Source organism: Perkinsus marinus (assembly GCF_000006405.1).
Source record: "Perkinsus marinus ATCC 50983 genomic scaffold scf_1104296957478, whole genome shotgun sequence".
In the NCBI taxonomy this organism is placed as follows: Eukaryota; Perkinsozoa; order Perkinsida; family Perkinsidae; genus Perkinsus; species Perkinsus marinus.
In genome coordinates this window covers 87,496-103,010 of record NW_003207125.1, presented here as the reverse complement: position 1 = coordinate 103,010, position 15,515 = coordinate 87,496, and the positions used below count along the sequence as shown (strand labels likewise).

Genomic DNA, 15,515 nt, shown 5'->3' with positions numbered 1-15,515 from the left:
TTTCTTATACAGTGTTGAAGTAGGAATATATGTAATCGCTTCCCTCAGCTGAGCTCAGAAGAGTTTCCTATACAGTGTTGGAGTAGGAATATATGTAATCGCTTTCCTCAGCTGAGCTCAGAAGAGTTTCCTATACAGTGTTGGAGTAGGAATATATGTAATCGCTTTCCTCAGCTGAGCTCAGAAGAGTTTCCTATACAGTGTTGGAGTAGGAATATATGTAATCGCTTTCCTCAGCTGAGCTCAGAAGAGTTTCCTTACGACTTCAGGTAGAAGGATACAGAAAACACGAATAATCTCCCAGAATTTCCATATTATCACCAACACATATATAGTTGACCATTTGCGTATATTAAAACATAGCAACAACTGCACTAATCGTTGTTGAAATAACAATTGTTATGATATTAAATTCAAGTTTGTTTTCATCACCAACAACGACCAACCTCCCTTACTTTTCGCATCAGCCCAACATCAGCGCTAGTCCGCGGAAAATCATATTGCAACAAGCAGTCAACCAGCCAGGATAAACTACTCGGGGATAAACCAGCCACCGCAACTTCCAATTGCACCTATAAAAGAAAATATCGCGCGCCACGAAAATGTTATCCCAGGACTTTTCTCACTAATTATTCACAAGTTTACATATAAATTTGGATAGAAGTCTATGAAAACCAACATTTTTTCTCTTAAATCTTCCTCAGATTTTCCATATTCTCATTATTATACGTCATAAATATCATGAAAATTCTGAAAAAAATATCAAGACTTGTGTTACAAATTTCTGACCATTTGCATATTTCACTGCGTCAAAGCCCACCTCAATTAGTCGCTCAATTAGTGCAGTCAAACGACCACCATTGAATCTGACCACACAGTAGCTGACAAAGCTGCAAGAACGTGTTCAAGCTCAAAACATTCCTCATTTAGTATAGGAGTTTATATACGAATTAGGAGAATTCACGAGAAATGTACAGAAACTAACGAAAATTTTCCAAATTTTTTTCAGAGTTTTCGTATTCTCGCCAACACATGTGGTTGACATTGTGCATACTTTATTACACGGGTAGCTTACTAATTCAACACGACGGTATAACACTATGCGAACGGAGCTTATACTGGAGTTACACCCTAGTGATATGAAAAACACTAGTGAAAAATATATTTCGTATTTCACTTCGTGGAAAACTCATACAACCAGTGAAAACCGCGTGAAACACATGATGTGTTTTACGTGAAATGTGGTCATTTGTCGGGTATGATTCGCCAAGGTTCAATGGAGTATTACGCCACCACACGTAAAACGCGTGAAACTCGAATGTATACTCTGCATGCACAGAAAATGCCCATATTTTCTCTGTGTATCCATTGGAGTTTCACGACTACCCGTTTTACGTGAAGTGGCGTCGTAAAACTCGGTGAAAAACGCGATATTCGCGGCGATATGCAGTAGTCGTGAAATATGTTTTTCACTAGTGTTTTTCATATCACTAGGGTGGTGAGACTCCAATCATTTCAAGTTATTACTCCACACATACCACTCGGAAGAGTGTACTTCATATTTCCTGTGAAAATATGGAGAAACTCTCATCACCACCGCGTATCGTGTAGTGGCCAGAAATGTATGGAAAAATTCCCCCCACCGGGGATCGACCCCGCGACCTTACTTGCCAAGGAAGGCCATGATTCCTAAAAAGCCATGACCGTTCAACTGCAACGGTTGGCCTTCTCCCACTGATAACAACTCGTCGAGGCGATCTGTGATTGCTAGGAAAATATCATCATCATACTTCGCGAAGTTCAAGTAAGACCAACACACCTAAACAAATACTCATCGGGAATTTCACGACTAACCGTTTTGCGTGAAAACTCGGTGTAAAACGCGATATTCGCGGTGATATGTAGTAGTCGTAAAATATGCTTTTCACTAGTGTTTTCATATCACTAGGGTAAAACAGCAATGAAATGCAGATAGTAATATCTGACAGATCTAGAAAGGCAATTTGAAACCACATATTTTATATTTCATAAAAATATTTTTCACAGTGTTCATGTGAACAAAATGCGCATATATACATAACATGAACATGATCATCTCAAAATTGTAAATCAAAGTTTTTCAATGATCATTTAACCATCAATTGCACATAGCCTTGCAGAACATATTACTAAGTAGGACCGCTGATACTCGTTATTCAACATCGCAAAAATCACATTTACTGAATTCACAATTCACCAAAATTAGTTATCTATCACCACACTGTTCCTCTTTACTCAGCAAAGTGCGTTCCGCCAATATCGCCTTGCTTTTTTAACTCACAATTCTAATGGTATCAAAGTACTCAAGTAAACCTATACAATGGAGTTTTTCTCCCGACATATAAAACACTTCGCGAAAAACACAACGTGAAACGCTGAGAGTATTTCCCGTAAACTGAGACGATCTAACCGATGTGATTCACCAAGTGCTTTTCAATTCACTTCATATCACCGCGAATATCGCGTTTTTCACATGGAGTATTACGCCACTTCACGTAAAACGGGCTGTGAAACTCCAACGATTACGCACACAACCAAGAAAGCTAATTTTTTCTGCGTATAATACTAGTTTTCGATCGATTTTCCCAATAATTGAATAATTTCATTCCCCAACCTACCGCTGCTATCGCTGAAGGCTGCGCAGTTTTTCTTATCAAACCTTCCGTGGCCATTCTCACTTTCAGAATTTCCATCTAAACATCACATACTCCACTACACTTGCGAATGAACAACTCCTTTTTTATATCACAATTTTTATAAATCCAGAACTACTTTACACTACGTGTGAATTTGATCGATGCAAATGTGTGTTATTTTGTTGGATAAATTATAATGAACAAGTTGTCGCTATCATCACACTCCAAAACGGGTACTTTCATCACAACATATGTTACATTGTATATGCGATATAGTTTCAGATCGATTCTTATTAATCTCGGAAAATAACACACATTTGTATACCAAATTGCCACGCACTATAAAAAATATCTTAGGTTCACTCTAGTAAGATACAGAATAGGTCCATCACCACCATCCTCCTCACCATGTAATCATGATACACTCCAACCTTGGAAAACGCCGCCAACAGAACGCCGATTTCTGCTATGGTTAAACTCGACGATAGAGACACCACTCGGGCAGCTAGCGTGTCGAAGAAGTTGGCTCCTACTACGGAAACTGAGAGAATATAAAACACTAAATCAATCTAGTTGAAGTAATATGAGTTCGCAATCACTTTTGGAGGAATATATGTTCGGTCTCCTCAGCTGAGTTCAGGAGTTCATATACAAATTCGACAACACTGATTTTCCAAAATGTCAAAGTCAGATCATGCTTAGTTGCTCAACAGTGGTGGGTGCTGGGAAGCGAGTTGGACGAGCTCAACGGAGAGCGTGGTCCATCGGGTGCTGGGAAGCGAGTTGGACGAGCTCAACGGAGAGCGTGGTCCATCCCGCAACACACAACCGTCGTTAGCTATGGAGGAGTACGTATGCACATAATTTTTGGGCGTGCGCAAACTAGTGCATGGTTCTTTCTTTGACCGTGTCCAATGAATTGAACGTTGATCAAATGACGAAAAAAAAACTGGTTCTCACTACGGAAACTAAGTGGATGCAAACCATTAAAACGACAAAGTTAAAATCAAAAGCAGTGTTAAAGGGATATATATTTGCTTTCCTCAGCTGAGCTCAGAAGAGTTTCCAAAGCTAATTATATAATTTTCTGTACGAATACAACAACAATAATGTCCCAAAATGTCCAAGTTTCGAAGAAATTGGCTATTCTCACTACAAAAACTGACGGCATTCAAACCACGTGCATGTGTTGGTGACACTATGAAAATTTTTTAAGGGGGGGGGGGGGGAATTTGGTAAATTCATAATGGTTTATGTACACTTCTACTCGAATTTGCATGCGAACTTCTATAATTAGCTTTGGAAACTCCTGAGCTCAGCTGAGAAAAGCGATTACATATATTCCTACTCCTACACTATTACTTACAGAGTACTTATGCATCACTACGGTAGTGTTAATGACAAAATAGAAGTAAAATTATATAAATTCCAAACATTGGAGTTTCACCACCCTAGTGATATGAAAAACATATTCCACGGCTACTGCATATCACCGCAAATATCGCGTTTTTCACCGAGTTTTATGCCGCCACTTCACATAAAACGGGTAGTTGTGAAACTCTACTCATTAACCCCTTACTCTGGCTCTTTGGATTCTCCTCCTCGTTGTTGAGCTCATCCTGACCAACCTGAAATGCGTGCCAACTTAATACACAAATGTCGTTTTCCGAGATCAATGGAGTTTCACCACCCTAGTGATATGAAAAACACTAGGGAAAAACATATTTCACGACTACTGCATATCACCACGAATATCGCGTTTTTCACCGAGTATTACACCACTTCACGTAAAACGGGTAGTCGTGAGACTCCATTTCAACTGCATATCAAATGCACACACACTGTGTAACCAAGTGCATCGAAATATAATTCCTAACGTTCACAATCTAGACGTTTATAAGAGTAGTGAGCATGAACGATTTACGGATAGCATATTGTGGGAATAAATCGCCCATTTTCATCGATTCGATACAGTGGAGTTTAATTTATATGAAAAACACATTTCACATTCCATCTCACGAAAAACGCATGAGAAGTGAATAACACGTAAAACACATGATGCGTTTCACGTCATATGGGGTGATTTGTCCGGTGTAACCAATATGGTGCTCCAAACCAACTTGAAAAATAGTTTACTAAATTTCGGCTTTCAACCTGATACCTCAACATGATCTCGGCAAAAATATTGCAAAAATACTGCGAACATATTCCAAAAATATTGCGAAAATTTCGCGAAAATATTGCAAAGATTTTGCGAAAATGTACATGCAAAGCTAGGCTCTCCTCCTGCCCTTTTTCCTCACCAATTTAGTTGCTGCTACAGCGTGATGCATAAGTTGCGCCTTAAAACCACCTTTGGGGGTAGACCGCCGCGGTCGAGTTATATCTCGTTCATCCGAAAGGTCTCGGGTCAGCTTTAACAGTGTCCTGAAATTCAACGAGAAATAGTGGAAAAATGATGAAATTTTTTGCTGTCCTGAAATTCAACAAGAAATAGTGGTAAAATGAAGAAATTTTTTGATCCTGAAATTCAACGAGAAATAGTGGGGAAAAATGATGAAATTTTTTTATCTAAAATTCAACGAGAAATAGTGGGGAAAAATGATGAAATCTTTTGCTGTCCTGAAATTTATTGAGAAATAATGAAAATTTTGATGAAATTTTTTGCTGAAATTTTTTGTAACACAAAAAACTGTCTCCTTTCAGTGTTCTAGCATAAATCCTCTCATTATCTGTAGTGAACTAAGCCAAACCCAAGTATACTTGTTGTTGATAGAAGTAGCAGGTTTATGAATACAACTGTGAAGGTCTGTGAGATTCAGCTCGTGTGAGCTGTTCTCTCTCGTGATATCTGTCCCATTGTAGTTTATTCTCGCTGAGCTGAGCTGCAGTTATTCGCATATCAGTGAAGTTTCACAACCCATTTTACGTGAAGTGGTGTTGTAAAACTCCATGGAAAACGCGATATTCGCGAAGCCTTGCAATGGTCGTGAAATGTGTTTCTCATATCACTAGGGTGGTAAAACTCCAGTGATGATCACAAGCTGAGTATCTCTAGTATGACGTTGAGTTCTAGCTCTCAATAACAACCAACATACCTTGAACATTATATATACGTGCTCGAGCATTACGCTAAAATGACGCTACTACAACAAAATATCGATAATGACGGTAATAAATGCTATAGCACATATTTTTCGTGAAACCGTTTCCACTTGTAATTCTCACCAACTTTATTGAAACCACGAACTCATTTCTTACCAATTGGAGTTTCACCACCCTAGTGATACGAAAAACATTAGTGAAAAACATATTCCACGACTACTGCATATCACCGCGAATATCGCGTTTTTCACCGAGTTTTACGACGCCACTTCACGTAACACGGTGGTGAAACTCTAATGTACTTGCGTTAAGATGATTATGCACACCGAGACTAAGGACTCCGTCCCCATACGCTTACCTCGCCCTGCTAGCCCCTTGCTTCACAACTAGCGTTTTCATAGCAACATCCCTAGTTGCTGATACCAACGATGTTGTCACCGTGCAAAAACGTTTACATACATTTTCAGATATCATGTGAACAACACTGACGAGGAAAAAGGAACTTCAATTTATCAAAAATTTTCGGATAATTTTTCCAATATTTTAGTAGTATATGCTGTTATTTTTTTCCGATTGAAATTCGTGAAATTTTGAAAATTTCTTCATTTTTTCACGAATCTCTTCCACTTTTTACACTTCTCATTTCTAAGAATTATTTTCCGTTTTTTTTTCATTTTCCGAATGAATTTCTTCAAATTTTGAAAATTTCTTCATTTTTTTCACAACTTTTTGCTATTTTCTATACCTATTTTTGAGATTCATTAATTTTCCATCTTTATCTTTATTATTTTTCCGATTAAATTTTTCGGATTTTCTGAAAATTATTTACCACAATTTTCTTAAATCTTCCATACTCAGATTATATTTTCATTCATCCACATTTTTTATTTTTTCTAATTTCCATACGTTACTGTTTTTCTCTCGGAAATTCGCTCTCCCCACTATTCGAACAATGGAGTTTCACCACTAGTGATATAAAAAACATATTTCACGACTTTTGCATATCACCGCGAATGTCGCGTTTTTCACCGAGTTTTACGACGCCACTTCACGTAAAACGGGTAGTCGTGAAACTCCATTGTTGCCCTCGAATTCGGAAAAAAAACAAAAAAAAAGACATCAAGAATTTTCATATTATCACTAACACGATTCTCATAACAAAATGAAATAAAAAATCAAATGCATTCCTCTTCTTTCGTCAGCATTAATACCATAATTCTGCAAACTCTCAATTTTCCTACATTGGACTTTCACCCTAGTGATATGTGAAACACTAGTGAAAAAATATATTCATATCGCGCGTTTTTTCACCGAGTATTACACATAATACTCCATTTTTCAATCGGCGTGATAATCATGCAATGCTTTTCGCCAAACTTTCATTTCTGCATCGAAAGTCCTTTTACTAATTCTTCTACTCGCATCTGGTGTCATCGGATCTATTCCCGTTCTCCTTTCCGACGGCGCTTTACTCGAAATATATTTTTTATATCCCTCCGTAGACTTTCCAATTTCAATTTGTTTTCTCCGAATTCGCTCCCGTTTTCCCACATTTTTCCGATTTTCCCATACCACACTCGCGATTTTCTTCCCATCAAATTCCGAATTCCTTTTTTCGTCACTTTTTCCGCAGGGCTAGGCGACGGAATATTATCATTCTCCTTGAAAATCGGATCGGGAAAAAGCGTCGGACCGTTCACTATTTTCCGCACTTTCTTCACTTTATTTTCGCTTCCCTCCATACTTCTTTTTTTACTGAATTCGTCTAAAGCCATCACCGACTGAACCGTTTTCGAGTCCTCCGGTAAAATCAAACCTTGGCCGTTCATCAGAAATCCAAAACCAGGAGGACGGCTCGATTCGCTCTCCATAATTTTCCCAATCTTCGCTGTGAGTTTAGATACACCTTCAGCAGCTTCAGCATATGTCACTTCACATACGTCTGGCACGAAAGAGTCTTCTTCCTCAGCTGAGATTGCTGCCCAGTTGATCTTCCCCTCGAGAGTTGGAAGCGACATTTTTAGGGCAAATGCTACTATACAGAATTGTCACTAAAATGTTCATAGTTTATTACTCATAATATACGTGAAGTGGCGTCGTAAAACTCCGTGGTGATATGCAGTAGTCGTGAAAAAAGTTTTTTTTCTATCACTATGGTGAAACTCCAATGGTATTTGTAAACAGAAACATACGCGTCTGGTAGCTGAGATTATACGACTCACTTTTGAAACTAATTCGGCATTTCTCAAGACTATGGCTACTGCTGTACAGAGTTGTCACTAAAATTATCTAGTTTACTTTTCACAGGAGTATCCACTACAATACTATTGAAAAATGAATCTTTCAATTTCATCACACAATTTTCCGGGCGCGCGCGGTTTTCATTTCTCTCGAAGTTTTCATCCATCTGTAGAAGTTTTGAAAAATTTTTTCGTGGTGAGAAGTCGCACTGTAGTATAGCCAATACTATGTACCGTTGTTCCGCCAGTCTCTTTGCGGGCTCTCTTTATTTGTTTGATTGGTTAAGTCTGTTGATGGTCACTTGTGACTCGTATAATCTACCATATCAAACGTGTATAATTTTGTTTCCACGAAAAAAGTGAGATTATTCTGATCCTTCAATGGAAATTGTGATCAATACTGCTGAGAATTAACTTTCAAGGGGAGTTAACTCTGGTGAAAGCGCAATTTTAGCGCTGAGATTGCGATTTGTATGGCTCTGTTTATTTGTTTGATTGGTTAAATCTGTTGATGGTCACTTGTGACTCATATAGTCTACAATGTCAAACGTGTATAATTCTGTTTCCACGAAAATCGATGACTGTTAGCGTAATATTAGTTGACCATGGACACTTTTCCCTCGGGCGGAGACCCCTCCCTAGTTTTCTCAGTTTTCCCATAAAATGATTCATTTCATTCTGCTAGTGAGTAGACAAGGAAAAGTGAGGTAATACAAGAGGAATAGTAAATTCTGATTAATGGGAATATATTCTGAAATTTTCCTCAAGTGATTTTGGCTAAAAATGTACGAAAACCAACGAGAATTTCCCAAAATTTTATCGAATTTCTACATTTATGGTAACACATGTAGTTATTATTATTATATATTCCCAAACTGTAACGACCCGTTTACGCGAAGTGGCGTAAAACTCGGTGAAAAACGCGAAATTCGCGGTGATATGCAGTAGTCGTGGAATATGTTCTTCACCACTGGTTTTCACGTCACGGGTGAAACTCTATTAAATACATTTTTTATTTTTACAAAATCGGCACTGAAATTTCGGAAATTGGAAAATTAGTTTTTTTTTGGAAAGTTGGTATCCTATATCGCGAAGAAAATATTTTTCAGAAATTTTTGTTGGAAATTTCTCCGAAAAAAATTATTATTTTCCGCAGTTGAAGGAAATATGGTATGTCCTTAACAGCAAGCTATTCGCATGTGAAAAAAATTTACACAAAAAAATTTCCCGAAATTGCGAATTGAAGTCAAAAATCGCTTTTTACAACTTACAATACGAATCTTCAAAAATAGTAGTTTTACAGCAAAACTGAAAAAAAAATTACCCTAATTTTTCCCTGGTTAAAAAAGTACGAAAATTCGCAGAAAAAATTGAAAATTTCGAGAAAATTTCAAGGAGTTCCGGATGGCTGGTTCGGGAAAGGTTTTTGAATGATTATTCTTTTATATGCCAGAAATTCGTTTTGGTTTTTTCCCTTGAAATTTTCACAATATTCTACAAAATTATGATAAAATGATTCATAATTTTTACCTTATGATTTTGTTATTTTTGTGGAAAAATATGCATATCGTCAATTGCATGCGCTGGTGATAGTATCGAAATTCTCGGAAAATTTTGCAAAATCATTGTTGTTGAATTCGTAAGGAAACTCTTCTGAGCTCAGCTGAGGTATATATTCCTATAACACTGGGAAGAACATCAACTGATCACAAAAAAATTCTTCCCAGAAGTAAATTTGCCTCATTTTGTATTTCTACTCTCAGATTAATGAGGTGGTACGTGCCAACAACTGTTCAGGATCAACAGAGGGATGCGAAAGAGGTCCGGGTGATAGGCGTATCTTTGTGTGCATGCGTGCTGAGATTTTACTATAGTATTAATCGCTTACTCAAAGGGCAATTTTTTGTGCATGCGTGCTAAAATTTTTCTCTAGTATTAATCGCTTACTTAACGGGCAATTTTTGTGCATGCGTGCTGAAATTTGCTTATAAGAAATTGCAAATAGTTGAATACAGGGACCTCATTTATAGGCTTCGCCTTGGGCACGTTTTGTATCTTTTCTGTGCATGCGTGCAGGTATCTAATCTTGTTCTCAAAAGAGGTCAGAAATTGTGTAATATTGTGGAATGGCGAGAACAGAAGATTGTGTATAGAAGGTGAGCATTTTAATGGAGTTTCACGACTACCCGTTTTACGTGGACTGGCGGCGTAAAACTCCGTGTAAAACGCGATATTCGCGGTGATATGCAGTAGTCGTGAAATATGTTTTTCATATCACTAGGGTGGTGAAACTCCAATGATGAATATATAATATAATAGCATGAATAGTAACGGCATTCTTAATATAAATGAAGATATGTATAATTATAATAATAAACTAGGCCTTCGTGACGAAGGGGCAGAGCTCACTGAGTCCATGGACTCAATCAATGAATGTTACATAGGTCCAGCCCGGTTCGATCCCCGGGTTGGACATTTCTCCGTCATTAAAGTTTTTCGTGCATATCTCTTCGAGCTGTTCGCATAATCGAATTTTCCGATTTTTCTCAACACCTCCGCATATAGAGGAGTCGTTTGATCTGTCTGGTAGCTTCCTACGCTTCGTAGTTAAGCCAGAATAATTCTGCACGCACGCACAACGCGAAAGTGCCTGTTGTTGCGGTATATGCTTCGCTCGCTTCGCAACTTTGAAAAAGTATATGATATAATAACATTAATAATAATGGTATTTGTAATATAAGAATGAAGGTATATATAATTGTAATGATAAAAATGCATTTTTAATAAAGTTGAATATTATAGTTAACTCTGATAACTTCAATTTATTAACTCTGCCAAGTACAGTGTGGGAATATATGTTCGCTTTCCTAAACTGAGCTCAGAAGTTTCCCAAGCTAACTATAGAATTCGGGTAGAAGTGGAATATAGAGATCAACAAGAATTTCCCAAAATTTCCTCAAAATTTCTATAGATCATGTAGTTGGCTATGTGTGTATATTCCCACGCCGATTGCGTTAAACCTAATTTAATCACTTCGTTAAAAGGATAGAGGATCTTTAATAACGCCGCATATCATTTTTGTATCATCACTAGAGAGGCTGTCTATGGACCTATTTTGAATCTTTATCTCTCAACCTCAAGATACGCTTCATTATACTTCGTCTGCTCAATCGATCGAGATGACAATGAGCTCATCGCGCTTGAGACTATCCACCTCTACGTGGAAACGCTCGACAGATATTTTGGAAACGTGTGTGAACTTGATGTTATTTTCAACTTCCATAAAGCGTAAGAGAATTAAATTAATGATTTTGTGAAATTTATATTTTTTATCAGGCAATACATTTTGGATGAAGTTTTGGTCGCGGGAGAGTTGCAAGAATCTTCAAAGCGCGCGGTGAGATTTGCATTGAAAATTTTATAATTTATTTATAGTGTGATGCGAAAAATTGTCGGAAAACTTTTTAAACCATTCTGCTTTCGATTAGTTGAGTAAATTAGTTGACTTGTTTAATCAGAAGTTTGCAGAGCTTTACAGCGGTATACGGAATTCGGATCAATGGAGTTTCACCCTAGTGATATGAAAAACACTAGTAAAAAACATATTTCATGACTACTGCATATCACCGCGAATATCGCGTTTTTCACAGAGTTTTACGCCACTTCACGTGAAACGGGTAGTCGTGAAACTCGTGAAACAAGAGAATGCGTTTTTGCAAGTGTTAATTTTACAGTTGCTCATTTTCCCTCTATACCGACCACAAAGATATCAATAGACTCAAAATCATTAGAGAATTCAATTGATGCATGTACGACATTGAAATACGGACTTTCCATGCACACACGGACTTCCAAGCCCCATGCACACAACGGGAAATGGCTGTGGAGAAACTGCTGATCATCACTTTACAACTAGCATATAAATCTGTCACCACTTCACCTTCGGTAGTGTTTGATTTCGTATGACATTCATCGTGCTTCAAAAAGCGCGCGCCCTAAATCAGTATTTGTCTGTTGTAGGTTCTACGAGCGATCTCTGCTGAGGATGAACTGGAAAGTGAAAAGAATTCATCATCGTCGAAGCGTCGATAATGAATGCTTTGTATGATGATGGTAGCTTTCAGAACATTTTGTTTTATTGTTAATTGACGACCGCTTTCTGTGAGATTTTCCCGAGGGATGAGGTGAACTTGAATATCTATTTACAGGTGATATTGTCGTGGACAGGTAGGTAGGCTTCAATGCTGTGCTGCAACACAGCAGCACAGGACAAGTCGGAGGCAACTCTGTGCACGCGTACACTGTGTACAATAGCTATGTGAAATAGATCAGCTTAGCGGACGACTACCGATGCCTTTTGGAGAGCACTCGCAACGGGGCAGTACGTCAAATCTAAGCGAGATGCATAAAAACCTAAGAGTATCAGCGCTCGCCCTAAATGGAAGGTTAAAGTTGATATACAGATGATGACCGCAACGCAAGTGAGAATCTAAACTGCAATTCCAAAAAAAAGAACTGTAGGGAAAGCCGACGGGAAAACCAGAAACCCGAACTGTTATCGAAGGCCAAGCTGTAATCCAAGGCCAAGTCGAAATACAGGTGAGGACGTGCGCTAAACTTCTTTAAAAAACAGGCCTATTCTTCAGAAATAAGGATTTATCCACTCACAACGGGAACAATACGAATCTACAAAAATAGTAGTTAATTATCGATTAATCCATTCAACTAGTTGAAAATAAATTACACATGGTGAAACTCTTGGACAAAGTTTATCGGAAGAAAGTGTTTGTTTCATGAGTAGGGTCCGATTTTCAGTACCTATACAGGAGGAAGAGTAAGGTGTGTTGGTATGTAATGATGTAGTCCGTGTATGTCGACTCTACTGTGCGAGAGAGCATTATCCTTTGCCAAGCGCCATCAGTACCAAGACATGTATACTTCCTTACTCTGCCTTGCGTGAGCTCGTTAGCCTCTGACGCCCGTTCCCGGCAGCCTCCGATAATACAGTCTGTATTATACCGATTCACATCAGGCTCGTTTTGGTGCAGTACGAGTTCATATATCATTCGAAATTTGAATTTCAAATATTGTATCGCTGTTGTGATTATTCTCGGAATCAGTGTAGTTACTAAGGCTCTATTATGTTCGTCTTTGTCATCAATTTAATCGCCTAGGATTTCGACGGCTAAAGGTCTTGAGTTCTATCACTACTGTCTTAGTTTTGGTCTTGATGACTTACCTCAGTTAGATGGTATTTTCACACATGATTCATTACAGCAAACCCCTGCCGTCAGGACCAATCTACCGTAGACAGCCCTCAGTTTCTCTCACACAAGCCATGATTTATATCTTTTCGGTGGCATTTACCTCTACAGTAGTCTTACCTCTGTGTTACATCACTTGGTGGACTTCGCAAACGCCATCTTATAAACCCATTGAGAAGAAGTGAATCTTTATGAATGCCCCTCAATAAACGACTACGTTGATTGGGATATTTTCTTACCTCGGGAGACTTCTTCCGTTATGCGATTGCTCAGAATCGACCACCTCGACTGAAGGTAGCAGCAAGCCAACAGCGCTTATGCTCACTTCCGGGAGATCTTGAACCGAGTTGGGGAGATTGTTTGCCAATTAACCCGATCGTAGACCCAGAGAGATGTTTGCTGGCGACGCGAACGGAGTTGTTGAAAACTAGTAGGGACTTTGTTGGAAAAGTATGCATGTCTGCTGTACTCGACATGATGCTTATAGAAGTTGATGAAGTTATGCGAGACCTTGGATGTCAACCGATTGTCACTTTCGGGACCGCGTTAGGAGCTTGCAGGAACGGTACGCATATACCCCATACGGACGACGTTGATTTGGCGTAAGCATATCGTATAGTGTGGCAACGGATTTTGTATGGCTGTTGTGAACTGATTGAAAAACCGGAAAAGTTAATTTGCTGGAAAATCCCACCTTTTCCCATTGGGTGTTTCACAGTTGTTGAGAAATAAAAGAAGTAATTAGAGACGAACGAATGTCTTCTTGCGTAGATATGTGAGAGAAGATGGAAGCGAAGACTGCTTGGGCGAGCGGTTCGTGGAGTTGTTAATGTCTCGTGGACTATATGCATTTACCGACGACCTCATTCGGGTTTGCATCGCACCTTTCCATCCTCTGGCTGCGAATCTTTATGATATGCATAACGCCACGCCTTGCAGCTCTGAACGGTCTTGTGGTTACGTTGATATTTATCCGTTGGTACCATACTACGGTGATAAACCTTACCATCGACCAGGGAAGTTGTACAGACATGTGCCATACGACGGGTATCGGATGAGTGAGGAACAAATATGGCCGCTACGGGAAGTGTCCATAAATGGCAGAAAATTCGATACTTTTGCAGATGTGGAAGATCTGCTTGAACGAAGCTACGGTAAGGATTTCCTTCATCCGAAAGGAAATGATGAGTACCTTCGCGACCTTGATATCGTCACATGATACTCTGTGGTTGACCTAAGATACACTCGAGTGTTTGACAATGACGTTTTGTATGCACGATAATATTATTCGTTGTAGCTCAGAAACGCGACCCATTGTGCTGTTGAGCTCCACCAGTTGACTTTTCTGTGAAATTATTGGAGGAAGGGTCAAGCGTCAGTGACTCAGCTGGTGTAATTTGTAGGGAAAATTGCGGTCATCGACATCATAGTCAGCCTCGTCGTTATTGCAGTGCGATTATTGCACTTATCAACAGAACCAGTATTGAGGGTGTGGGTGACAAGCACCGATGTACGATTCGCGAAAGGATCGCTTTAGCATATCTGATACATGCTGATTAATCAAGACAGCAAATTGCTGTCAGCAACGCTCCCATGACAGCACGAATTCGATTTGGTTTTTCCCTAAATTTTTTCAGCAGTCTGGGAATTCATGATAAAATATTTGACAACTTTTGTTTGCTAACCTGATGTTATGTTTGGCAAGACCAGTGTTGAAGAATATGTGGTGCGGAGACGGTATGAGGTCCCCAGCCGGTGGAGTCAAGCCCGCTTTGGAGGAAGAATGGGAAGTGTTTGGTTCTCTGTATTGTATTGATGGAAAGTCTCGTCAGAGGCTAGGGTCAACTCCAGAGGAAGTGATTCGACGGGCGAGCGAGCTCGGTCGCTCGTAGGTGCTTCAATAATCCGAGGATTCTGAAGGAAAGTTATTCGTAACTGACAGTTTTTTTCTTGTAGTGGACTGGGTGACGCGACAGATCCGTGTGGGACGTGAGTCTTCGATACGACACCACTTAGTCGGGCACCTGTCTCGTGACCGAAGCTTCAGGGGGGAGCCCTGCAAGTCTTCGGTCCTCTCCACGCCACCTAGTCGACTAACTCTATCAAACGCCCCTGGTTTAGTAAATAGTTAGTATAACTAGAAGATCACTGGAGCCAGAGTTGACGATCTGGCACTACAACCGGTGTAGTCCAACGCAATCTGACTCCGCTGCCGTTCGCACAGATGTACA

At 39.2% G+C, this 15,515-nt stretch overlaps 3 protein-coding genes across 3 annotated transcripts in view; 1 reads left to right on the top strand and 2 right to left on the bottom strand.

Annotated features, from left to right (window-relative positions):
- Window positions 1-531: 531 nt before the first annotated feature.
- Window positions 532-2,711, bottom strand: Pmar_PMAR024206 (hypothetical protein; the record flags this gene model as incomplete). The annotated part of the gene is made up of 4 exons (XM_002774783.1): window positions 532-572; window positions 790-866; window positions 1,668-1,819; window positions 2,658-2,711. 4 exons carry the CDS (start codon window positions 2,709-2,711, stop codon window positions 532-534), a joined length of 324 nt encoding a protein of 107 aa, XP_002774829.1.
- Window positions 2,712-3,968: 1,257 nt separating this feature from the next.
- Window positions 3,969-7,105, bottom strand: Pmar_PMAR024205 (hypothetical protein; the record flags this gene model as incomplete). Its single annotated transcript, XM_002774782.1, has 5 exons — window positions 3,969-3,994; window positions 4,255-4,303; window positions 4,979-5,102; window positions 6,139-6,196; window positions 7,102-7,105. 5 exons carry the CDS (start codon window positions 7,103-7,105, stop codon window positions 3,969-3,971), a joined length of 261 nt encoding a protein of 86 aa, XP_002774828.1.
- A 1,578-nt stretch (window positions 7,106-8,683) lies between these two features.
- Window positions 8,684-15,515, top strand: part of Pmar_PMAR024204 (clathrin coat assembly protein ap19, putative) — a gene marked incomplete at both ends in the record, with an annotated part of 7,791 nt that continues 959 nt past the window's right edge. The window contains 8 exons of the mRNA XM_002774781.1: window positions 8,684-8,727; window positions 9,784-9,841; window positions 10,097-10,176; window positions 11,162-11,308; window positions 11,357-11,417; window positions 12,542-12,619; window positions 13,558-13,886; window positions 14,056-14,438. Of these exons, the coding sequence (XP_002774827.1) occupies window positions 8,684-8,727; window positions 9,784-9,841; window positions 10,097-10,176; window positions 11,162-11,308; window positions 11,357-11,417; window positions 12,542-12,619; window positions 13,558-13,886; window positions 14,056-14,438 (1,180 nt within the window). The remainder of the gene's footprint in view (window positions 8,728-9,783; window positions 9,842-10,096; window positions 10,177-11,161; window positions 11,309-11,356; window positions 11,418-12,541; window positions 12,620-13,557; window positions 13,887-14,055; window positions 14,439-15,515) is intronic.